The following is a 27,094-nucleotide window of genomic DNA, read 5'->3' on the forward strand; positions in this document are numbered from 1 at the left end:
GCTCCCCCATTGGTAACATAACCTGGTTAGCCTGGTGCCAGCCCCCAGGCCATTGCAGTGGCACCCTTTAGCTCAGGTTCCCTAGGCTGACCATACGTGTGGGCTACCAGTGCTGTAGCAGCTTACACTGAGGGCTGAATTCTTCTTATTAATAGTGATACACATCCTTAAACTGACTGCCCCAAAGTTTCATTTGGAGATAGAGGGGTTGTGGGTTACATGGTTAGCCACAAGCACTCACAAATACTAGATTTACCAAATTAAAACCACAGAAGAATATCTGCACTTCTGTTTTATGATGCCAACTTCTGGTCATGTTTTGCTTTATATATTTTAACTGCTGCTCAGTTCTTGTCTTCCTGGATCATAAATTCCTTGAGGCAGGCTTTGTGTCTCCTTTGCTATTCTGCACGTGAAACTCATCACTGATATATATATAACTGAAATATACCTGTAATGCCTTGAGCCAAGTATTTGTTCTGGTTAGTCATCTTTTCCCAATGAACTTCCTCTCAACTTGCTTGCAGAGGGTTATCAACACATCACAACACACTATGCAGCAGGACTCCTACCCTGTCCCATGTGGTTTGCACCCTTGTTCCCTTAGGGGAACAGACTTCCCTTCCCCCAGTCATCATCGTAAGAGCCATAACAGGCACTCAAACATCTGCAAACATGCCCACAGTTTTGAATATCAGGTGCTAGTAGAAGAAGGTACCAGTGACCACAGTCCCCTTTGATAGCAGAGGCTTGGAGACAGTGAGTTAAACTTAGAGGAAAAAGGGACTTTCAGAATTTGTGCCTCATGGTAGTCTGAAAAAGCTTTGTGTCTCCTAGCTCACAAAGCACGTTATGAAGAACCATGCTACTTCTCTGGCTTTACCTAAAAAGCTGGTACAAGGACGACAAAGAAGGGGAAGTTTTCAGTTTATCTTGTGGATGTCTCCTTAGAGCTGACACTTGCAAGCAAGTTATATTTGTCTTTTTAAAATGATGCAAAGGTGCCCACTTTTGTTTTGATGGAAGTGTTCCATAAACCCCAAAACTAGTATATGCAAAAATAGCAAATCAAAAAGCAACATGACTGATTTTGTCTTTTTGGTCTCCACAGTGTTAATACCCACGGGAGTGTCATTTTCACAGGCTACAGTTACAGAAATGGCATCTGATAAAATACAGTAGGCTGTAATCCTGAATTAAAATCCACATTCAGATTGTCATTCCTGGCCCTACATACCTAGGTTTATAGAGAAAACTTGTATTTTTTCCAAGTGGGAGACATATCTCTAGTTTTAATCTTCTGATTTTGCAGCAAAGGCACCTAGAGCTGCACACACTCATCTAAAATGTGGAGAGAGATATTTCCACAGCAGTCAGAAAAAAAAATCCTCGGAATTGCTTAATGGATACTGAAATATGTTACCATTTGATTTTTAATCTAGGTACATACACCAACAGAAAGAGGCCCAGGGCTAGCTATATGGCTCAGCAGTCTCTGACTGTAGAGCATGAAAAAGACACTGATGACATATTAGAGGCTATGGGGAAAGAATTCAGTCTTTCTGGCATGCAGGGGAAAGATCACAGGCCAAATCCAGCTCTAGCACAAACAGCGAGACTTGACAGAGATCACTGGAAATTGTAGCCATTTGCACCAGGCCTAAATTTGACCTTATAGGCTTGATGTTCACAGCTTGCAGGAACGGGACGGTACATTTTATCAGAAGCATGTTGGATGAAAGTTGGGTACAAAACAAATGACATTAAACATATGATTTATGTGGTGATTATTTGCACTTGCTGGTATTCTTTTTTTTTTTTTTTTAAATAAGGTTGTGAGTCTGAATGGAGCATAATAATTGGTCCTAAAGCCAGTTTCGTACACAATTGATTGAAAGCCATGTTCCTATTGAGCTTGAATGTATGGATAAAGGGTGGAGAAGAAGAATGAATAGAAAATTGAAATATTACTTATGCATGTTGCTGCAGCAGTACTTGGAATCCAGGGCCCTTTTGGCCCAGCTCCTTCCAAGTGCAACAAGAAGCGCAGTTAAAGTCAATGTTCATAACTCGGCAGCCATGTGTGGTATTTATCTAGAAGCTGTGTCTGTATTATGTAGCAAACGGATATTAGAAAGTCACCCCGGGCAGAGGGGTTTCTGATGTTCCTTGTGACTTCGGTGCTCCTGGGATGCTGCAGGAAGGCCAAGCTGCTAGGTGGGCTGGGCAGCAGATGATAGCCTGTATTACCCTGTACAGAGTAAGATGCTGCAGCCCCTATGGTGACCTACAGTAATTTTATTTTTCTGGTGGCAGAGGAGAAGGTTTCCCATCCGTGCACAGCACGGTCCTGCTCAGCCCAGCTCTGGATGGGAGAGAGAGGCATCAGCTGCCAGAAGTTCTGCAGCAAAAATCCATTGCAAACAGGGGGCCTGACACTGCCCCCTTCTGAAGTCAGTGGAAGGTAAGGGTTCAAGGTCTGGCCCTTTGGAAACCAGGGCAATAAACCAATCCGAAGATATAAATTTATATATATATTTACATATATATACACAGACATGACTTTGCATCTGAGTTTATGCATGCCTATTCTTGGCCCATTGTGTTCCGGCTCATTAAGCCCAGCTGCTTGCAGGGGAAGGGAGAAGGAGCAGACACCAGGGTGAGGAGCCGTTGTTTTAAACTCTTGATGCACTCGCCTAGAGCTTCAAAGGGTAGAGATGCAATTTCAATACAGAAACTTGTCAAGAAAAACAGTGGATCTCCCAAGCAGGCCTAAGGTGCAACGCTGGTAAAAATGACTTTGCCGGTGCAAGTAGCTGGGAGGGGAGGTGTAAGGTTGCTGGCTGTTGTTCCTCTTCCTGAATCCATTTTGCTTGCAGTTAACTTTGGCAGTGTGCACACACAGATGTGCCTTCGCTTTCTATTCTCATTTACAAAAATAAAACAAAGCTAAATTTAAACCTTGTGTAGTTGTTTATCTAATAAACTGAACGTACATTCCCATTGTCTTACATGTGTGTTAAAGTTACTCCTTGGAGATTGCTTCATTAGCATGGAGATAATAATAAAAAAGGTCCTTTTTAAAGGGAGAACAAGAGGTAGAACAAATGTCTGCGTCAGTATATGAGCATATATAAAAAGTGAACAAATTGTAAATTTATGTGTTCAAAATGCTGCTGACTACCTTGACCTGACAGACTGCGTATCCTCTGGAGCTATTTCAGCAGCCGCTCTGCAGTCTCCTGAACTGTCTGATGTCTTGACAGTGGGCACCCCACATGCGCGGCCATGCAACGGGAACGTGATGGCTCTTCCACCCATGGAATGAGCTCATTTGTCACGTCAAGAGGTGGGACAGTGACACAGCATTGTGCCCCAGAAGGGAGGAGGAGCTAGGTAAGTGTCCCCAGAGGCCAGGCAGAGCCAAGGCCTCTTGAAATACTGGTTTTGAATCCATTTTGATCTGATTTGTGGTGTTTCATGTCACGAGAGATGCTTCGGAGATAGGAAGTGTTGGCCAACATTACTTCTAAAACCCCTCCTGATCCCACTGGATAATGCGCTGTCATGTCTGTCACTTCCCCGTGATCAAAAGAGAAACTTATAAAACACACTTTGTTATTTTTCATGCCCAAATCAGTCTGGGTTATTTGTAGTGACCAAAATAGAAAGCCTTGAAAGCTTGTGGTTTCTAGCAAAAATGGTAACAGTATCACAAATGTTGACACTAATGCACAAGGATTTCAATTTACTTAAGTATTGGTAACATACAATCCAAGTTCCATCAGATGTTAAAGAACTGCAGTTTTTATCTAGTGGGTCTTTGAGCACCAATGAGGAGTAAATGATTTGATTTTGTGAGCTCCAAGGATTTGTCAGCTGCCTCATAAGTATAATTCTGGCTTTTCATATTCCTGCTGCTTCTAATTTAGCAGGACAGGCTCATAATTGAAGCAAATTAACTATTTACACTTGCCACTTCTACCAGGGGAAGAGGACACATCAGCAGGAAAGAATGAGTGGGAAATTAAATTCTTCCCACTTGTGTCAGATCTGCCTTTATATAAACACATTAACAGTAATTTCATGAGGCGTCAAACATAGGAATAAATACTGAGGGATAAAATAATGAGGTGTTGCTATTGAGCTGAACTGTTGCAGCTAATATTACTTTGTATGAATTATGCAGCCTGAAAGAAGGCATATGTTACAGCACTCAAGCAGTTGCTTTGCCGCCTTCTTCTGATGGTTAAGTTTTGGGTCCCCTAGGTGAATCCATCCTTCTTCCTGCTGCAAGCCCCGTGCAACATTTAAGTAAACACACAGAAACACATATACTCACATATGTACGTACGCACACTAAGCTGTTCATAGGAGGCCAAAATCATTCCTGCTAGAATTCCAGTTGTCACTGAAGTTACACCAGAGATTAATTTTGTTGAATGTTGAATAGACATTCAATTCCATTTTTAGAATAATAGCACATTTATTAAGGTCTTTGGCTGAAGTTTTAAAGTTACACTAATGTAAACAAGAACATTTTGTTTGTAATTTGCCACATCTATTACAGCTTTACTAGGACTCCAATTAGAAACTTAAGGTTCATTTAGTACACACACATCTGGTACTGATTTAAAATTACTTTCCTTTTTCATCTAAGGACAGAAAATGACCTAAGTAGCCTTTTTACCCAGTTTGAACCAGTGTTCTGTCTGAAAGCCAGAGACTTGACCATTTAGCATGCTGAACCCTCTTTCCTGGGGGCTGTTTTTCAACCCTTTGCAGTAAAAGTGTGTGCAAAGGGCAAAGGTGAACATAAATAAGCTATAGAAACAGGATGCACAGAAGTATAATACTAACTAAGGAGAAAATAGTGTTTATGATAGTAAGAGAGGAACTAGAAAAGGCACTGAAAATATCCCTGTGCTATGCTACAGCACTGAGGAAAACGTACCCCAACGTACTCCTGCTACAGCTGCTTTCTGTTCACAAGTATATTAATCTGAACAGTTTTAGAAAACATTTGTAGTGAAAAACGAAGGAAAATGCCCAGTCCCTGCTTCTGATCATGTGTAACTATTGCACCCAATTCAGAATTCGAGAAGAAACAATGACAAAGTCCACCATGACCACTAAAGCCCCTTTAATTTCTAGACTCCTCTGTGTAGATAGGTTTGAGCAACCAAAACACAGACACACCAGTGTTGTTTGCAAATGGCCCTTATACGTTCAGAAATTAATGGGAACAGTTATAGCTTATGACCCCCAAAAAGCAAATGTCTTCATATGGTAAAATGAGAGTGGAAGTACACTGGTATCTGCTTTAACCTAATAAATTGCAATATTCTCATGGTAAGAGCATCAGAGTGTGATACATTTTAAGTATAACTTCCCCATAACTTCCGTGAGGCATCCACCGTTATCTTGTTCATAATAACGTTTCCTTTTTTGCCATTCAAATCCTACTTCTTCAAACAACACTTTCCTAGTTTCTTCTGTGTATGTAGTTCTTGCAAAACCCCTTTCAAGCTACAGTCTAATATGTCAGATTATAAAAATTTTTTTGCAAAGGCTTGGACATACATATGCTGCCCTTGAGTCACCACTGCACTGAGTTTCAATACCTGTATTTATTCTGTGGTCAATCTTCAGGAATAAACAAGAAGAATTCTATCAGTTTCAGAAAAAGCTGGCTCAGGTCATAGGAACAAAGAAGATTTCATTTTGGCATGAAAACATGAAGTTATTCTTCTTTCTCAATAGCTGCATTATGTTCTACTTTCTGATTCATTTATATTTACTATTTAAATAGTAAAAGGAGTTCCAATTCAGGAAACACAATTTGGAAACATAATTCTATTTAAATTCCAGAATAAGCATTAACTTCCAAAACATAAAAGCCAGAAGCTTTATGATAATTGAATCCTTTTCAGCAAGTATAATTCATCAATAAAGTATTCCTCTAATGATGTTATTGTTTCTTTATTTAACTATTTTTGCATTTCTGAAGCTTCTTCAATGCCAAATTCCAAATGCTACATTAACCATTTGTATTTTTAGAGTCCAATTTTCCTGCTAGAGACATAGGTTTCATAACAGTTACCAATGCTCTGGATCTGAAAAATTAGGCCTTTAAAATACAGACTATCTAGTCAGTTAAGATGTCTTGTAATCATTACTTTGTACTATTAGATCCCTAATGGAATAAAGAATGAGTTTAAATTTATTCTAGAAAATAGGGTTGCTAATTTTTTTAAATAGGGACTATCTTTTATTCTTTTTGTACAGTGCTAGATTAGAAAGGGCCTGGGCCTGGAGTTTTAACAATGTGCTTAATAGATGATAATGAATAGGCAAAATGAGTCAAAGAACAACAGAGATATGCTAAACCAAACTCTTGGAATAATTTGCTTAAAAATCTAGTTGCAGGCATTTTTTCAGGGATGTGTCATGTGGATTCCATAACACATCATTCTGCTGTGTTCCAACTTAAATTAAGGACAACAGAGATAAGGAAAATAAAATTTGTTCTGCTGTTTCGGCGTAGGACTCATTCAGTTATTGCTTTCAAGCACAAATTGGAAATCCAAGGTAAAGCTGAAAATTTTAGCTTTTTATGCACTTTTCTTAAACAGAATTCTGTGGAAAGACTTCAGTTTTCTGCTGGTACTACTAACATGACAAATTTAAAGGAAATGTGAATTTTATAGTCTTTTATCTCCATTATATGGTCTTTGACTGTTATTCAAGAAGTCAAATTTTCTGCTTTGTAAGCAGAGCAAATATTATGGAAGGAAAAACTGTACCACTGCAACAGCCATAAATTAAGGGTCATTATGAAAAATGGAGGAGAAAACCAAGCACAAGATCTTGCTTCGTGTCACCACTAGAGAGTTGTCAGATTAACTAGATTAACAAACTCTTGAGAAGTCTAGCTCTCTGCCTTTCACCACTTCAGGAAAATTTGGATCCACAATCTCACAGGCAAGCAAGATGGGTCCCAGATACAGGTCTAACTACTTGGACCACTCCTGAGGTATGTGTTTGGGTGTGCAGATTTCAACACGGGGGAGTGATTCTGGGCAGGTACACAGGACAAGGAGGAATTCATCAAAACCTCTTGCTTTTGAACTTAACTAAAAGCATAGCCAGTATTTTTCCTGAGTCAAAAGTGAACAGTCATCATCATGGTCCCCAAAAATAATGTTCGACTATGAGAGAACTGCTGTACTGGGAAGGTCTAAATAACCTGTCAGATCAAGGACGTAACCTTGGCCTTTGCTGGACATATTCAAAAAGGCAGAAAGAAGAGATAACACAACACTAATTAGCAAAAAACCCTTCTTTTTTCCCAAATCCAAATAATTTTACCTACAAAAAAATTATAGCAATATTTTCCTTTCAATTCTTAGCCTTATTAACTATAATTGTGTAATAATAATATGATTGGTATGAATGAACGAGATGCAGTTTTGTCCCAGTACTTTTCCACTCTCTGTGCTAACATCAACGCGCACCCAGGTGTCGTGCAGCCAATATAAGCCAGCGCATCCCTTCTCTCCATATCTGTTTCTTTCTTAAAGTTCCCATTTCTTTATCTACCCAATCTATTCTGTTGGCAGATAGTAAAAATGCAACCACCAAAAACGGAAAAGCAATGGTATGCTACAGCAAGGATGAACGGTATTTGCCAACTGTCACCACCATAAACTCACGAACATGGAGAGCTTCACCCAGAGTTGCCCACTTTTACACAGGATCTGACTGACTTGGAAGGATTTCTGCAAAGGTTCAGATCAAGCTCTGCTGACCTTGTTGCAGAACCAAAGCCCTTCCATGGAGGATGGAAGTAACTACAGGGTGTAATTTCCACAGCCTACATGCATGCTGTGCAAGAGGATACCCCAGAACATTGTCAATTTGCCAGGGTCCACCACAGCTCTCTTTGGGTCAACACAGCCGTAACTCCTTTCATAAAAGCCAGATGGGTTGGGAAGAGGTGTGAGCCCAGCTCCCTTCTGGCATTGTGAAGCAGGGGAACATCTGGAACTGGGAGCTCGGTTACGTGTCAGGTCCCACTGTACAGACATGATTTTTGGCAGCAAGGTCCTCCCACACCACACTGTCATAGACAGGGCAATGCTCTCATAAAATCTTAGGCCCACAATTTCAGCATAAAACAATCCTAAATAAAATCCTAAAGCTTGTGTCACACACTAAAACTGAAAAACTCTTAGTGGTTTCATACAGAAGAAACAAAATTATATTCTCCTTATCTTAGTCTCTTTAAATCATATTCCCGAGATGGCACATATTCAAGTTTCATCCCAGCGAACAAAAGAAACTGCCTACAGTGCTTAGATGACCCTGATAACACTTTCCTGAAACAAAGCCTCTGAGACACAGCACAGTTTGTACCTGTTTTTGTTCTTCTCCTAAGCCGTCCCACATTGAAGCTACAATTTTAGAAACTTCACCAAAAGTAGCATTGGGGTTTTGGCCCTTGATGGCTGCTTGAGTGTCTCGAAAGAATAATGCATAGGCAGACACAGGCTTCTGTGGCTCATTTGGGTCTTTCTTCTTCTTCTTTTTGGGAGTTTTGGGTTTCTTTCCCATATCTGAAGCAGGTCTCTTCTCTCCACCATTGACCTGTAACACAAAATTAGAAAAGTACTATAAAAAAAGCCAATTTAATTCAGTCCATCCATCATTACAGCTTCTGTGATACAAACAGATTTTGGATTTTGCACACAAAAATGGAATTTTAGTTGCCATCTTTGCTAATCCAAATGCCACATGAACAAAATGCATTATAGGTATTTCAGATTATGTAATTTTTTCCCTCAAAGTGCTTGATATTTTGCTTTTGTATAATTGTTATAATCTCATTTATAGCTAATCTGGTCATCTTTTCACTTTTTCTAAATTTTATTGATAATGGCTATAACATGCATATAATAAGTAAATTCAAAGTAAATTAGTTTCATTATATCCTCACCACCAGTTCAACCACATGAATTACCTGTGGACAGCAGGGACACTGTCATAGCTACCTTTCCCGTATTCTTACCCTTTCCCAGAACTTCACAGAATCACAAGTTGGAAGGGACCTCAGGGATCATCTAGTCCAACCTTCCTAGGAAGAGCACAGTCTAAACAAGATGGCCCAGCACCCTGTCCAGACGACTCTTAAAGGTGTCCAATGTGGCCAAGTCAAACACTTCCCTGGGGAGATTATTCCAATGGTGACTGTCCTCACTGTGAAAAATCTTCCTTGTGTCCCATTGCAATCTCTCAAAGAGCAACTTGTGTCCATTCCCCCTGGTCCTCTCCATGGGACTCCTTGTAAAAAGGGAGTCTCCATCTTCTTTGTAGCTACCCCTTAAGTGCTGGTACATGGTGATGAGATCCCCCCTGAGCCTCCTTTTCTCCAGGCTGAACAAACCCAGCTCTCCCAGCCTATCCTCGTACGGCAGGCTTCCCAGGCCTTTGATCATCTTGGTGGCCCTTCTCTGGACCCCTTCCAGAACTTGCCCAGACTAGTGTTCAAATCAATTTCTACTGCAACTGGTGGTACACCTTCCAGGGAATTTGAAGATAATTTGATTGTGAATAAAATTATTCAAGTTATAGGCATTTCCCCTGCACACCTTCTAATTAAAATCTGAAGAAACAAAGTTTTACCAGTACAGACAGTTTGGTCCCCACTAGAGGATCAGTTCTGATATATCTAGATTTAACTGCATAGTTTTTTCCTCTGCTGATGTAAAAGCAAATTCATGATGGTTTGTGAGAAGGGGTGAAAGAGGAATGGTGTATGAAGAGAAGTTCATGTGCATTATTTGGGTACCACCTGAAAAAAAATGCACGTAGGCATTTGTGCAGATTTGCTAAATGCAACTATGCTTTGCCAGTAGCTCAGAGACCCTGATCACGGAAACACCCTACTTTCTTAGGTGACTTACAAGCACAAAAAGGGACACTGTCCTGATTCTTCAGCAGATTAGAGCTCCATGGCAAATCAGCTTCGCTTGATATGATCACTTAATTCGCTATACCTTGTAGCAATGACATGTGATCTTACCAGAGGATTCAAAGGCTTTTTTCTATTGTTGGCATGGTCAGAATGCTGTGCATCATAAGCATTTTGAAGCAGGAGAAGATCAAGAGCAAAAAAAATATGCTCTAGGCTAAGTAACTACTAGGTATTACTTTTACCACATCCTTGCATCGTTATTTTTTAATAATGCGTGTCAGGTGACACAGGAGAACACAGGTGTCAAAATCAGCAGAACTGCATAAGGAAAATGGCTGGAAATTCTCATTTTGAGCAAATTTTTTTTTATTTTTCTATATACATCACTGTGTGGTGTCCAACAGAGCCCAGGTGACTATAGATCTCTGTGGTTTACTAAGCACGGCAATAGTGACGACCACAATTTGAAAATGAAGTTGCTTTCTTCCTGAGCATTATGTTACAATGGATGCATCTCTATCTAATACAAGGTTAATGGCCATGGAAACTATTGGCAGCATTTTGGAAAATATGAAAAAACAGCAGCAGTGTGCTGCCCATTAAATTATCCAACTTTTAGTCTCTTGCTATTGTTTCTTTCTACAGGGTACACAAAACTACCAGCTAAATGGTAATTAACTAGGGCTCCCTAGTTAATTTGGCAATATCAGTCTAAACTCTTCAGGGAGCTCTGTGCAAACTCCATGAGAAAGGAGGCTTGACAATAATTTTGGCTATAGTTAAAATTTTAACTCTATTATTTGCTAAAGTTCTCCTCTTTTCAGAGTATTTTTGGACCAATGAGATTTAAAGGTCTCTGTATATTAGGATACCACATCACTTAAACTACTCTTAAACTAGATGACATGCTGCAGAAACTTGTAAGAAGTCTTCTGGTAGGCTGTTTGGAGAACAACTCTAAAACTTGTTCTCCAACCTGAATGATCAAGAGACTTCAAAAATCCACTGTTAAAAAGAGAGTACTCACAGACTCTGTTTGTCTTATATGAAAATAACGAAATAAAAAGAATGCCAGAACTCCAGTACTAATAACCTTGCAAATAGCTGAGATGATGGCCTACCTTATGCTCCCATCAGTCTATCAGCTTCATAGACTCCAATTCTAACCACCAAAGCAGAGACAGATGGGAAATAAAATAAAAACCATATATATTCTGCTAGGCATAGACTTGTGTCTCAAAATCCCTGGAGGTGTAGTTAGCTCATGGTAATCCACCTCCTGTCATGGCTTATTGCTTAATTACGGTGATGTATTTAACTTATTTATCACAAGAAAGCAATAATCTTTCACTTTAAAAAAGTGTACATTAACCATGTTGCACACATAATAGATCAGAAGAATATCTAGTGTAGGATTTAAAACTATCAAGTAAGGCATATCTTTGATATCTAAATGTCCCCTGAGAAGCTGGAAAATGTCTATAAGCATATTTAAAATAAACTGCAATAGTACCAAAGCCTTTAATGGAGCTAGGAGAGCTGTTTTATGCACACTATCTTGCAGTAATCGCTGTAGTTTAAAATAGATTTTAATCAAGCACCATCTGCATAATAGGCTGAACAGACAACATAGAATTCTACTTATAACTCTTATCATATAAAGGAAATATTGTAAAACCTCTATCACATAAAGAGAATATGCTGCAGCAGTTCTTTAGTAATCGTGTTTCTGTTAGTTAATTCTTGCTACTTGCAGTCCTCTCACTATCTTCCCTCTAAAATACATTATTTGAAATTCTCTCATAAGTGATATTCAAATGAGCATGGAAGAAAACCCTGTTATCCATCTATGAAGAAATACATATTTGCAAACCAGTAATGCTTCCAGCAGCTCACAATTATGCTTGGCAATAACTGAATACATGTTTAACGATCCAACAGTATAAATTATGGCAAGAATTACATAAATGTAATATTCCAATGTTGAGGTGGTTAGAATAAAGCATGTGGTAAGTGGCTGTTTTGTTTAGAATGTTTTTATAGTTACTTACAACTACTGATTTTTAAGTTCTCCCTGTTTTCTTCTTCTAACGGTAGTCCCACACACTAGATTTAGAAGAATTAAGGAGACTTACGGAGGTACACCACTTGCAGAAACAATATCCTTGGTATGAGACTACGTTTCCTATTTCCATGGACCTAGCAGCTTCCTGTCTGTATATACACAGCCTTATAATTATGCTACTGTTGTCACTGATCTTATGGTCAAGAAACCTCGGCTGTCTTGCTTTTAGAGCAACTGTGTGTAGGGCAACTGAGCCCTCGATAACGCAGCTCCTTTCCCTTTTTTTGACATTTAAAGTCCGAAAGGCCTATATGGAAGAGCCTTTATGAGAATGAGTAATGCCAAAAAATATTCAGCAGCTGCTGCCATTAGTTCTGTGTATGTTGGTTAAGGCTTACAACAATTTGAATATTTACCATAGAATGAACATCCAAGAAGCTCAGTACATGAAAAATTACATCAGTTTGTAAAGTTTCCTTATTACTGGCATTTGGAATATGTACATTAAACTGAAAAGGTCATTTCCTCCAGGCATGGAAATCAGTGCTTCACTAGGGATACAATCGTATTTCTAGTCCAAATGTATATAATGTACATATTCGTCCATACCTTCTGTCATCCTCTTTCTATAAATTCACACAAGCATGAACAGGACACTAAGATTTCTGTATTTTTTCCTCTGCATAGCAATAAGTATAATTGTTAGGGATTTCTCTACCAAATCTGCTATCAAAGCACCATTGGCTTCTCTTTCACAAGTAAGGCTGGGCATTCAGCTGGTATAAACTAAGGGAAGTCATCTGACACAGGTGATTTTCCATTTGAAAATGTACTTTGTCTTTTTGATTGATGTTGGTACATAGACAAACATCTTCTCCTGCTGGTTAAACAGGGAGAACCTCACTGTTGCTATTAATGATATGGTGAATTCAGTTTTTTTCTACACAGTCGTCATGGCAGGAACATCTTACTGACTTCATGAAGCTGCTCAAATGTGGTGAGCTCCGGCAGCTACTACATGACCAAAACACGTGCACTTCTACTGAAGGACTGAATAATAAGCTTTGGCCCTGATCTATTAAGTAATGTCACACATCTACATGACAGTTTATAAAACAAAGAGAAAACTCCAAATTTAGCAAAGATATGTTCAGGTAAAAAAGGTTCTCACGAGAGACAGAATGACTGCTCTATCTCTTGCTGTCTCCATCCAGTGCCTTCTTTCATGGGGAGGAAGATTTTTGGAGTGAGAAGAAGCCTCCAAAGCAGCTCTGAGAAAATTTAATACTGTTGTGGCTGGGGAAAAGGATCTGCAGAGAAAGCTGGTTTGTTCTACATATCCATATCCATTGGCAGCTTCCAGGAAGAGCAGCGTGACAAAAAGATTCACAGCGGAGGGGTTTAAATTGTAAACTAGAACAATACACTAACTTCTTACACTGATTATTCAAACCCTCTTGTCTTTTAGGGGGATAACTACAGCAGAACCATTGCATCAGATCAGGTGTGCCAGCCTACTGCCTGTCTCCAATGGTGGCCAACTTCAGGCATTTTCAGGAAGACCTAAGAAATCCCACAGAAGACAGGTATGGCATAATCTGTACCCATTAAGTTTGCCTTTTGATCCCTACTAGTTGGAGACTAATTTAAGCCCTCTACCAAGTTTCATATCCTTTAGAACACTTCTTTCAGCAGACAAATGATAATTTAAAAAAATTTTAAGGCAACGTATCAACTTCAGCATACTGAAGTATTTTTCTTAATTTTGTGTTGTGTATTGTGCCTTTTTCTGCTTAGGCTGAGCATGAAAGAATTTTAAAGACAGTCTTCCAAAATAACATGGCTTGTTAAAAAGGTGAACACTATATAAACTGGCTTCCACAAAGAAAGGACCAAGTTTTACTTGGTCGGCAGTGCTTAGTATTTCTTTATTGAAAACATTAGCTTCAGATGAGTACACTCTGCATGAAACCACGACCCTACACTTTTGCAAGCATGAAGTGTTGCAGGGAAAAAGTACGTGAAAAATATGCGTTAAATGACTGAAATATTTGATAGAAGCAGAAAGGATATCTTAATTATTTGAGTGGATGTTTTCTCCAGAAGTTTAGAGCATCTTGCACAGTCCCACCAATATATGTAAAAATATTAGCAAAGCAACAGGAGTAGCAAATAAATTATTCTGAAAAAGTAAAGGCTGCCTGGAATTATTTTTACATAGCTGTATTCTAAAGTCTGCCTCAGTAAGGAAGTGCTCATTTAAAATGTATGAATTATTCAGTAATGTTTAAAACCTAAAGTTTGTGAAATCAGGGGAAAGTCCTGAAATAAAACTTTTGAATCAGAATATATTCAAAATGTAGTAAAACATATGTCTCCAATTACATGATTATTTTATAGCTTGAGGCATGAAAAACAATATAATTTGAAAACAAATCAGACTTACATTTCTTGACTGGATTATACCTCCTCAGTGACTCACAATATGTTTTCTTCACATTCCTCTCAAGTCTGCAACTTTTCCCCACAAGATATGGCCATGGTACAACATCTTCACTACACTACAGGACTGCTGTAACAGGACTGCTATTTTGTAGCAACCATAAAATAGAGCTAAAGAGCTTCTCAATTTCAATATGCTCTGTTTCTGGTTTATGGGATGACTTTGTGCTAAGTCCCAATCTTTTTGTGTCTCAGCTTTTGTGTCTGTGAAATTAAGATAATATATTTGTGTATTTTGGGGGACATTTTCAGGATTTGCAGAGGTTTGGGAGGTTTTCGCATGCAAAACCTGCTATATAAATTGACATTTATCCTTTAAATAAATGGCTCGTTTATTATTTAAATTACTATTACTTCTTCATGTCTGTACTGACACTAAAATGGAGCTTAAATATGTCATGCTGGAGTGTCCGCACCTCCCAGATATAAATGCATAATGGGTCTTCAGGATTTTCAAGGTAAGATTTTTAAAGTTCGTAGAGAATCTTCCTGTTCTGGTTGCTATGATGTTCTGTTTACTTACACTGTGACCAAGTAGCAAAGACCAGCATATTGTACAGACTGTTCACACTTTTTATAGCAGTAACTTGATCTTTAAATGGGAACAAACATCCCTTCTATGCAAGTGAGAAAACTCAACCTTTATATTAAAGTCCTAAAGGAATGGCTATCCTTTTAGTGTTTTACAGGATTCCAGTTTGCTCTCATGAAGAGGAATGATGTCATTTACTCAAGCCGCCTGAAGAATTGACTGGAAACTATAAATTCTGTATTCATAACCCTTTATTCGCTTCAGTCAACCACCAGCAATGTATAAAGTATCACCTTAATACCTCTGGCCATACGATTCATTTAGCAGGTCCTAAAAATATCCACCATTTACATAGTAATCCTAGCATCTAAGCCTACCTTAGAGCTATCTTCTCCTTCATCTTCATGGACTGAACTGGATGGTGAAGGAGTTGCAGATTTGCTTCCAGGTGGAGAGGGCGAGTTGTGAGGAACATTGTTTCCACCCATATTCAAACCAAGCTGTGCACTGAGCTGGGACTGGTTAATAGTAGTCAGCTGCCCATGCTGCATCATTCCTGGCTGCCTAATATCTGCAGGTTGAACCCTTGGCCTCATGGTTGCCATCTGAGGATGGGAACTATACTGGGCTCCTTCTGTATTCCGTAAATCTTGCATCTATAAGAGGAAAAAAACTGTATTAAGTATATCACTAATAAAGTGTTCTGTTCCTTTAGACCTCTGTTGGCCTGATTGGCTATATAAGGCTTAAAAGAAATGGCAAGTACTTAAATAAACATGTAAATACTGGAAATAAACAGAGTAAGGATATGATTGACATTTGCAAAATACTGACTGTTATAAACTATTCAGGCTCTAGCCTCAGCCCGTGGGAATAGCAAAAAGCAATGAAAGCTTGTTTCTTTATAAAGGGAACAAAAGGGCACTGGTTTCTGTAACTGCGTGTACAGTATTTCAGAAATGCTAACAAACAGGGACAGATTTGTACTCTGAAGTTTCGAACCAGATCAGAACATGAATATCCTCAAAATTCAAGGCAATTTCCAGATCCTACTTTTCTTCTTAGCTGCAGTTTTCAGAGTTTTAATGTCTAGCATTAGGTCCAAATCTATTTTCCCTCGTGCTGCCCAATGAGATACTAGAATTTTCAGGATTCAGATGACTGACAAGAAGGATGCATTGATAGACTGATTAAATGATTTCTGAGTTGATTTGCCACTAAGATATATATGAACAGAAAGCTCAGAAGTCCCAGGATTGACAAATGAATCCATTGTGGTATGTGGGTCACCGCTTCTTAGCATTAACAAGACATACTATTTTAATGCAAGCAACAAATTCAGTCTCTGCAAGGATAAGAATTGAAAGCACTGGAGGATGAAACTCCTTTCTTGTCCAGAGGTCAAATGTACTATACACACACACTACAGCAGGTTGCCTGTAACATCTTTTCAGTATACTCATACGGAAACATGACAAATAGCAAAGAGTATCAGGGAGAAGCTCAGATTTAAGCTAAGGTGTTCTGTGGGTGATTTAAAATTGAAGTGTCAATTCAGAGCTGAAATGAAATAGATATAGTTGTCTTTCCGTGCAACAGACAAACATGCCATATGTATTGAGTGGAATCTGACAGGAACTACCATTGTGTAAGTTCCATTATGATAAGGACATGTGTTAATGGTTCGATATATTAACATAACCACATTTATTCTACTGACAGTCTTTGTTAGACATGTCATCTGAATTGCCTAAAGATCACTTAGATTTTTTTTAACTTTTTATAGCTCGTGACTTCTATAACCTATCTCCCTCTCATACACACACTCATATATCACAGCAATCTGTAAGATACCTTTCAATGAGTAACGCACAGAAAAAGAAAAGATAAACCTGTAACTTCACCCTTTCTCTTATTATTGATAGTGTAAAAATTTATCAATTTTAGGGAGATACTGTATGAGCTTGGGGATTGATTTTTGTAAAGCTGACTGGTTGGCAGTAAATCAAACTAATAATACCATTAGTTATGGCATACTCACCACTTTACATGTACACGTGTCTCTGAAAAGTATTTGAAATGGCTTCTGACAACGTAACATCACAATTATACCTATATATATATTTCTTTAGAAATTAATAGCTTTTGGTAAAAAAAGGTTATCGATACAAACATGTTCAATTTCATTTAATGACTACTAAAGCACTGGGGGAGAGGAGCAGAGACAGTGCAGTGTATGAAATCAATTGAAGGCTGAAATTTGAATCCTTGCAGACATTTATAATTCTAAAGATTGCTACTGACTTCTTGTTCCCTTCCCTCCAGTAGCAGCTCCCCTCCTCACCAGACACATTAGCCTTGAAAGCTATCATTATCTCTACCTCTAGCAGACAATCTGTATCAAAGCAGTAGTGCCCATGAAGCTGTAACTGCTGCTCGGCTGTTCTGCTCTGGATCCAGCTGTTGGTCTGGGCAGCAGTCGGGGAATGGGGAGTGGGAGGGTGGGCTGCCCCAGGCGCTCTCAGCCAGCGTGGGGTGAGCGGGAAGGGGATGGAAACCCACCAGGTCCCTTGTGTGCTGGGGAGGGGGAGGCAAAACCTTCCCCAAAGCCCTCCCTTCACCCCGTCTGCGCCCACCTCCCTCCAGGGGCTGAGTCCATGTTGCCCTGCTTGCAAATGCCTTGGATTTTTGTGGGGCAGCACTTTGTGGTGCCAGATTGGGACTGAGAATAACCCCCCCACACACACAAAAGGCTGGAAAAGCAAGACCGCTTTTTAATAAGAATATGCATCCTAATGATTTTATGAACTCTAGAAAGGAAGCAAGCACTACTTGAAACTCCTAACACACTTATTTTGAGTGAACTTGCAAAGTATCTACCTCTGAAAGCAGGGAAAAGGTTATAATTTTAATTACTTTTCCCCAAGTAAAATATAATACAATTGCTATTATTCAAATGATCTCTCCTTTATTAAAAACTCTTCATATGAGCTTCAAATATTATCAGATAGATACAGCAGAACTTTCCATGTTTGTCGTCTTTAAACAACATGTATTTTTAAACAGCCTGTGATTCACTTTTAGCTCCAGCGCTGAACATACACTGTGTTTTCAGACAACATGACACCAACTCGATGGTACTGGATGTATCCACAAACAAAACACATGTATATGTATATATTTGCAAGATAACCCTTCACTAGTGAAATTCTGAGGACTGCAAACGAGGTGGTACAGTAGAAAAAAAATCCAGTACTTTTCTTTTCACATAAATTCAGTTTGTATACTGAATTTTTAAATCAGATGAATACCAGGCTGCCTTTACAAAACCAGGTGTAAGCAGCAAGTAAGTTTGTTTAACAGTACATGTTCCCTTTTAGATGCTAAGCCAGAAACCCTCACCCAAGGGACCTGCCTGAAGAGAACATGTCAAAGTCCATTGCACAGAACTGTGGCGCTCAGCAAGGAGGATCCACATCTGCAGATGAGGCTTCTGGCTCACCTCTCTGCCACGCACCACAGAGCCCTCCTTCCCCTATCCTCCCCCTTCCTAGTGAAAAAGTGGGATTGCCTAAGAAAATGGAAACTGCTCATTCCTTGAGTAAGAACAGGCAGCTAACCACATAACTGAAAAGCTATGAGAGTACACCGTGGAAAACAGGTGATGATAAACCTTCCGATTCCTAAAGGATCAGCAAACCAAGAACTGTCCCGTCTTCCCTGTTGGGTTCAAGAACAGTCCCACCCATGAAAACCACACACCTGGGTCACTGCTGTGGTGTGACAGTATGTCCCTGCTTCAAACACCACGACGACCTCGCATCTGCAGGAACAGTGGCACTAATCAGACACACTCCCTGTCAACATTACATGCAGAGTATGACCAATTTCTTTTAAACTACTTCAAAATCAGAAGCTTCCTATTCCTTCTTCCTCCAGATGGAGTTTTACAAAACCCACCAATGTGTAGCCATATTCAGTATGCAGAAGCAATATTGCGAACACACTCCTGCCGAATGCAAAGCTGAATACAAATCCTGGTGGGTGGCAGAACGCCAAATGGAAGAACAAAGTTAAAGAGTTTGAGTGCTACAGAGGATAAGGACAGTCTTAAACTGATGCCTTCAATGGTCTCTCTGAGGAAGTAATAATGATAATATCTGGCACTTTAATACCATTCTCCATCTGTCAGTTCCAGGATGTTTCACAACTTGTGTTATATTCAGCTTTAGAACACGCCTGGTTTTATTTTGGTTTTACTAACGGGGAAGCTATGATACATTCCTTTTCATGGCTACTTTTCTTTTTTCTGTTTGCATTTCACTTATAAGCAGAAACTGAGCATCCACCCATAGAAGTGTTTGGCTGAAAGTTAAAAGACACAGTAAAAGCTGCTAATTCTGAGGTGTGTACTGATAACCCATATCGGCACATGTTTAGTGCAAAACCTGATCAGGGCTGCCTCGCTGAAAACAGCTCCTAATGCCCTGCTGAAAGCTCCTAAGGTACTAAGAATAAAGCTAACGTGCTTTAAACATCAGGCCATCGTTCTCCTCATTGGCTTAAAGCAAAAACAAAGCAAAGCATGCAATGCAGAATACAGTGATATCATCCCTGCACAGAAACATCTCGCTGCAGGACAATGTGAGTACAGTATCCTACTCGCAGAATCACAGAAAATAGTGCTAGAAGGAACCTCAAAAGGTTATTTAGTCCAACACTTTATCTCACAGCAGGATTAGCTATACCTAAATCATTTCTGACAGATGTTTGTCTAACCTCTTCATAACCTCCCTAGGCAATTCTTGTGCTTAACTATCCTTACAGTGGAAAGGGCTTTTTTCCGTAATGTCTCACCTAAATCTCCTTTGTTGTAATTTAAACCTACTACTTTTTACTCTGCTCCCAGTGGACATGAGGAATGTTTTTCTCCTTCTTTACAGAAAAGTTGTACACACTGGAAGGCTATTATGAATTTCCTTTCAGTTTTTTCTTCTTTAGACTAAACAACAAACCTGAAGATTGAAAGACTTTTTTCATATGCTGTGTTTTCTACACTTCTGATCATTCTTCCTGCTGTCCTCTGGACTATGTCCAATAACCTCCATCTTTCTTGAAATATTGTGCCACAAAGTCCACAAAATGCAGATATTCTTATCTGACACAGCATTTAGATAGAATCCTTCGTCTCTCACAGGTTATAGCATATAGCATTAAAAAAAAAATTCCCTAATTATCTGTCTTTTGGATACAAGCCGGTTAACCCATGCAAGATGCAGAAAGGGTCAAGTCAAATTGCAGGACTCTCAACTAAAGTCCCAGAAGGTGACTTTAGGAAGCGAATATTTTTTTCTAAGAAGCATTAGGCAGGCAGTTTCAAAAGGAATGTGCTGTTAGCAAAATAATTCCCACATTATTTTTCTTGTTATAATTGAGAACTGTGATGCAACATCTCTCTGATAAGCCATAAAAGTCCAGATTCTCCCTCCCTATTTAAAATCATTTATAATAAATGTTATCATTAAATGAAAGAAGAAAGAAAGGTTGCCTTAACAGCTCAAAGTAAATACAACAGGTCTATGTATATGCAAGAAACAACAGGGATTATACACTGGAGATGAAAACATTAAAGCATAAGGAGAAATACACAGGGCTTACTCACTGAAGCAAGTGGAGATCACATATCTTACTACCCCAGGGCAAATTCATATCAAGGCACAACAGGCATTATTTCTATTACCACCACCAGGTCTTACAATGTTTTTTGCTTAGTCTTCTACTAGCCAAGAGCTCTTATGAACTTTCCTGATGGACGCTGTGAAGTGGTTGACAGTTCTTTTTTCTTGTCTAAGTGGTCATGGTAAGTAAGAAAGCAAAAATTTTTCATACTATAAGTAGCTATGTTTCAATTAATTAATTCAAAAAAAATATTGGGAGAAAACCTCAGGGGATCTTAGGTGTTATCTATGAGGATACCCACAGTGTGCTTCCTTCTTCACTGGCATCACCCATATGAGCCACCATGTAGGCATCACAGACATTCTTTGGTAGGCAGAAGGTCCTTCTGTTATTGGTCATATTCTCATTTATATTCCCAGGACAACTTATGCCACTGGCCGTGCCATATTAAATCTGAATATTTGTCTCTTCCCAAGCAATGCTACATTAAAATGCAGCACCAGCCCCAATTGTGCCAACCTCCTGAAAAAACAGGAGATTTGCTTAGAAATTTTACTGGTCTATTTTAGGTGTCTTAACTGTCTGCTACCATAAGCCAATGCACATCTGCAAGTTGTTTTCCAGAGGCACTGAGATGCTCATTAAAAAGGAGAGAAAAAAAATTGAATTCCTACATAATCACTTGACTCTCTAAGTCAAGGTCTCAAAAGAGAAGAAAAGATAACGTTAAGTTGCCAGACAGATTTGTGAGAGCTGGCACACAGAGAAGGAATTGTGTTTGGGAGACCATACCCAGCATTTATGATCAAAACACATAATTGCAAACTCAAAAAAACTCATGCATTTTTTTTTGATGATCCAAAACGCAAGCAATATCTATCATACAATCAGAGCGAAGTTTAAACTTAAAAGGTGTCCATTCACTCAGTGCATGCTGATAATCAAGGAGTAGTACCTCGCGGTTATTCAATGCATGTTGGTGGTTAGGATCCTAGATTAACAGCAAGTGAATCAAAAGCAACTCATGCAGTTTCATGTGTTGTTTTCCATCGCGGTGACACTATTCAGTGAGATAACTTAAAATTTGAGATAACTTGGACATCTGTATTTGTACACCTGAGAAAAACAAAAAGTGACCCCAGTATTTAGAAGTCTGAAATCTGACAAGAAGTTAGGATTCACTGATTAGAGTGGATAAAACTGGTAACTGGTACCTATGTCCTGTCATGAACAGAGGCTGATCAAACCCGAAGATCCACAAACTATCAGATCTTTGCTTCCATTCGGTTAAAGTAGAAATCATATCTGTAACCAAGTGTTCTTTTAGAACATATGTAAGAGAATGAGTGCTAAAGAAAGATTTGTTATGAGAGCTAAGGTTACTGTACAATGACCACAGAGAACCATTCAGAACATTAAAAAGAATAACTCAAAGCACCACCTAACAGAGGAAGGGATGTGTGTTTTCATCATCTCATTTTTATAATTCTCTTCTGTATCATCTAACTGCATAATGAAAGACTAAGTTTTAAAGTGAGTGGGTATTTGGGGAATACTTCAGTGTTGTACACAAGTGTATTTTATATACTATGCCCAGTGCATTTTCAGGATAAAATGAAAGGATCGTTCAAAATTTTTGTTGATTAGGGAAACAGTCTTAAAATTAAACAGCAGAAACCTCACATGTAAAAAGAACCCTAAACTAAAAAAAATATACCCTATTAAATTTACTACTTTAATCTTTTCAAAATCATTCTGTTAAAAATTAAACCACTTCAGGTTGTTTTATAAAGTACTGGTTCTGTAAGTGATCTTAAGCTCCTTTAAAACAATTATATACTCAAAATTCGACTGCAAAATTTTATAGCATGATCACATAATGACAAGAATGCAGTAATATACAGTTTCTATATTTCTTGGTACACAGTTAATTTGGTGACTATTAACATTCTTTTCTACTTTATGTTTTAATATCCTTTGAGTCACACAGGGCCAAGGTCTCAAAACTAATCATAAAAAACTACCAACTGCTATTCACTGTAATATAATAACCCTTTATTTAAAACAACCTCCAATAAATTTCATTATAAGAAGTTATTAAAAGGGTTAAAAACCTATTCAATGTCAAAGAATTTGCCTGACTCAAACTTCTAATAAAGAAACAGAATAGGCTTTCTTTCTGAATTATTTAAATCTTTACTGACTGTGCACTGAACCATGAAATTAGAAAAGTGTTATTAGAAGTGTTCTCTGGTTTTTATAAAAGTTGTAGCATAGAATATATCAAACCACAGTCTTTAACTAGACTAGTTAAAGAAATAGGTTTTTAATCCTGAATACATGGTTTTCACTGATATAAAGGGTCATAATTAAAAGTCTGGCCTGGAAGCTGAAGATAATAAAATTATTATTACAGGAGCATACATGTTCATTTGGTATATTCTGGATGCATGTTTCCATTTTAATTTGGACAAATATCTTTGATTTTGTTTGATCTTGCAAAGTCCACTAATTTGGGCCCTCTCAGAAAACAATTAAGCTTTTAATAGTGACTCATTTTAAAGAATTAATGGTGAATAATTTGTGTTATCTTCTTCTCTTTTTTTAAGTCTCTAACACTTAACAGCAGGTATAGGCTGACAGCAGACAAATGGAATCTAGGAGGTGCAAGTCAAATATTCTAGCACGCATCTCCTGATAATATTACCCATTCATTGCTTTTTTGCAAATAACAACAGAACTGTTTTCTATTTCACCAGTTATTTACATAAGGAAAACAATCATGCATTTCACATTTATTTTAGTGATACTAAAGAACTCCTGAGTCAGCAGTATATTCACAGGTTCACTATAACACACCTGAATCAATAGCCTTTCATCAGAAGAAATGAAGTCAGAAAGATGCTTGAGAGAGACAATATTGCTTCCCCTTCTTTTAGACAATAAAAATAGATGCATCCAAGGGACAAAATGATTAAGTCTAGAAATACAAACTAGATCCTTGGAAATACTGTGAGCAGTGCTAAGCTGTGCAGGAGGGAAAAGGGGATGCAGGCAGCTACTGTCGTCTCTGCAGTGCTTTGCTCCCGTGACTGACCAACAACACAGTAGCCAGAGTGAGACTGCCATAACCTTCATTGGCTTCTGGTCTCTTCTATTCTATTCTGTTCTGTTTTGTCTGTTTTTTTCTACGATGCTCACCACAACAGTATCAAACTATCTTCCTGCAGTTAGTTGGGCAATGTGACTATTATCTGTCACATGTTGTTCACTCTATCTGCTTTAACAGACAAAGGTAACCTGACCACACCATCCATCTCTCCCCACCACAAAGTAAAGGAAGCTGTATTGGATACATTTATATGAATAAAACAGTCTGAAGAGTCTTTCTTGAATCAGTGTCACCCTCCACTAGACGATTTGTAAATTTTCCAACAGATTTGCCACGAGAGAATCTGGCCACATGAGAGTGGAGAGTGTTAAGCACAGTGCAGGGCCAGGATAGTGCCTAACTGTGTATCTCTCAGTGATGTCAGTGTATCTGCCACTGAATTTTGTCATACATATTTTAAATATTTTATGTGGTAGTGTTAATGTTTAGAAGACTGAGAGACTTGGCATTTAAATAAATACATTTCCAATGAGATATTAATATTAATCATGTTACATATTTCAAAAGAAAGTGCAGCTTGCATAGCATTTAGAAAGTGTTTAATTTGAAATAAAATGGAAATATTAGAATTAGAATGGGATGTTTAAATAAAGAGATTTAAGGATGTTTCCACTTGGAAAAGAATAACATGTGACTTGACTACAGTATTTATTACGTTAAAACTGACTCCATGCAAATGATTTGGGTACGGCAATGTTTGTAGGCTTAGGGCAACACAGATGTAGTCGTTTATTAACTTTATAGGTGTGCAAGTCTTCGAGGAAGATTTTGAGACCTTGAATGACCAAGTAACCCTTTGAATTCTAGTCCATTCAGGCTCTTATATGGTTTCAATAAGCTTAGTTTCAGTAAGGGATGGTTGCCCAAGCAGAAGGTACTAGACCTACACTCATTAATGACAGATACAACAGGGGAAAATACTGAAAAGTGAAACAGAAAATGTTAAGAGCTATAACCGCAGATCACTCTTGGTGACTCCATGCTGTATGTCATGTCATTTCATGCTCTGCCTCAGTTCTCATCCCCTCTTGAGAAAGATCAACCCTAGATTTATAATACTGCATTTTTTTCCATGCACAGCAACAAATTCTGGAACTTGATAGTGACTTGGGGTCTGCCTGTCTCATCCTGTATACAATGTGAAATTAAAGGACAATGAATGGTCAGTTCTTTATAGCTTGCAAGTTTGGTCAAAACCCCCTATGGAATAGTCAATATTCTATATAAAGCAAAGAAGGTTTTCAAAAGTGACTCATCTAAAATGCATGTCTGGCTAATTTGTGTCCTTCTGTGCCTTCTGTGGTTCCTTTTTATCTCGATAACTCTTCCATTTGCCTACCCCAATGAAGGTTCTGCTGCTCATTGAGTTTAATATCTTATATGAAAAGCCACATTCCTCAGGTTCAATGAATGAAGTCTGCCTAAGTGCAGGGGATGTCCATGTGGGAAGAGACAGAAAATTACTTCTGGTTAGGAAATCACACTAAACCAGCTGTGACACCTGAAGAGTGCAGTACACCTGGTGCAATACTGGGGTGTCTCGTGTTGCCTAACTCTATGAGAGAACTCTGTGGATCTGAACTGCATCATACCTCAGTCCTAAGAAATGCCAATTCCCTCACAAGCTGGACTTTGCAGCACATCAGCTGGAACAAGAGGTTTTTGAAATATTGTCAATGAGGTTCAATCTAAGTATGCTACTTTGCTGAAAAAGGCTTTTGCAAGGGAGGAGAGGCTGTCTTTCCAGTGTTGTCCACCTGTTTAGGCACTGGACAGAAATAAAGGGCAGAAGGATCTCAAATGAAAATCTGTCACCCAGAAGGCAGAGAAAGGACTAAAAGCTGAGTCTGCTACATGCTTTAATCATCTCATTACCCTCATCATTCGGCTTATGAGATTTCCTGCTGTTCCACACAAACATTTAACAGACCTTGTTTCCATTCCAATGTGATATGAAGTTGGATCTTTGAAACTGGGGTAACACAGGCAGACCTAGTCTGCAGTTGTCTGTATTCTTCCTCTTGGGCACTGCGATGTGGAACATCCTTGAAATGATTTCCTGGAGTCATAGTGTCCTATCTGGAGTTGTCGTTTACAAATGGCATTGTGGATACAGAATTAATCATAAGCAAAGTCTGAACATAAGCAAGTTTAGGAATGGCTTGATTAAGGAGACTCAGCTGGCTCAGAGTTCTGAAGGCTTATTGATAAACACCACTCCTGCTTAAACACAATGTTTTGCTAGCCATTTCAGTCTCAGATGGAAACAGTGGTGCTGTGCTAGCTCTTGCATTCCCATACATAACAACTGCGTTAAACCAAATGAACCTTCCCTGGTACTAAACCGCTTAGAATTATGACCGCACATTATCCATCGATCGCAACTGACGTGTTTCCTGAAAACTAAAGTCATCTAGGTTTTGGGTGTGCATTTTGTGAATTTCTGGACTAAGTTCATTTTCCTTGATAAAGAAAATAATATTCTTCCTGGCCAATACCAGTAGCCCTCAAAAAAACCCCCATATCCCGCATGATTCTACTTTTTATTAAGTACAAAATCATAACGCGAAACATAATTTAGACTAATAAGAATTAGTTAGACGGTTTAAATTATGTTAGTGAAAGGATCTTTTACCAAATCTTTCTGTTGCTATGTTGCAGCCCTGTAAATTCTCAGTGTGAGTGATAGCCCTAATGGAAGTTGAAACAAAAGGTCTGCAAAATGTTTAACTCAGAAGAGACTGTTTTTCATACATATGATCTTGTTATCAAGTGATAAACTTACAGATATTTGTAACTATATTGTCATAATTTTCCCTGCAATATAAACCTAATGTCATAGTCAAATATTGTGGGTTTTGTAAATGTTAAGCACATGTGCTACTGCTAGGCAAGACACTTTTTGTAAGTTATGAAAAATATGCTTGGCTCTCAGGGAAAAAGCGATTTAATGATATGCTAATAAGTCCATCATTCTTCTGTATTGTATTATTTACAATTTTGTCTCTAAAACCTATTTAACATCTCCAGTGTAATTATCCATCTGCAGCTTGCCAAGTCCAATATTATAATTCTGAAACAAGAAAAATCTCAATTATTTTATTTTCAACTATGTAGAAGATGAAGAGATATCCAGCGGTCTCAAAAGATTAAAATTAGTAAATC

At 38.5% G+C, this 27,094-nt stretch overlaps 1 protein-coding gene across 2 annotated transcripts in view; it reads right to left on the reverse strand.

Annotated features, from left to right (window-relative positions):
• Positions 1–27,094, reverse strand: part of TOX (thymocyte selection associated high mobility group box) — a 230,700-nt gene that overhangs the window by 33,547 nt on the left and 170,059 nt on the right. For both annotated transcript variants that reach the window (XM_075085086.1, XM_075085085.1), the window contains exons 4-5: positions 15,456–15,734; positions 8,422–8,652 (exon numbers count right to left, since the gene is read on the reverse strand). In XM_075085086.1, the coding sequence (XP_074941187.1) occupies positions 8,422–8,652; positions 15,456–15,734 (510 nt within the window). The remainder of the gene's footprint in view (positions 1–8,421; positions 8,653–15,455; positions 15,735–27,094) is intronic.

This window comes from Phalacrocorax aristotelis, chromosome 2, assembly GCF_949628215.1.
Source record: "Phalacrocorax aristotelis chromosome 2, bGulAri2.1, whole genome shotgun sequence".
Taxonomy (NCBI): Eukaryota; Metazoa; Chordata; class Aves; order Suliformes; family Phalacrocoracidae; genus Phalacrocorax; species Phalacrocorax aristotelis.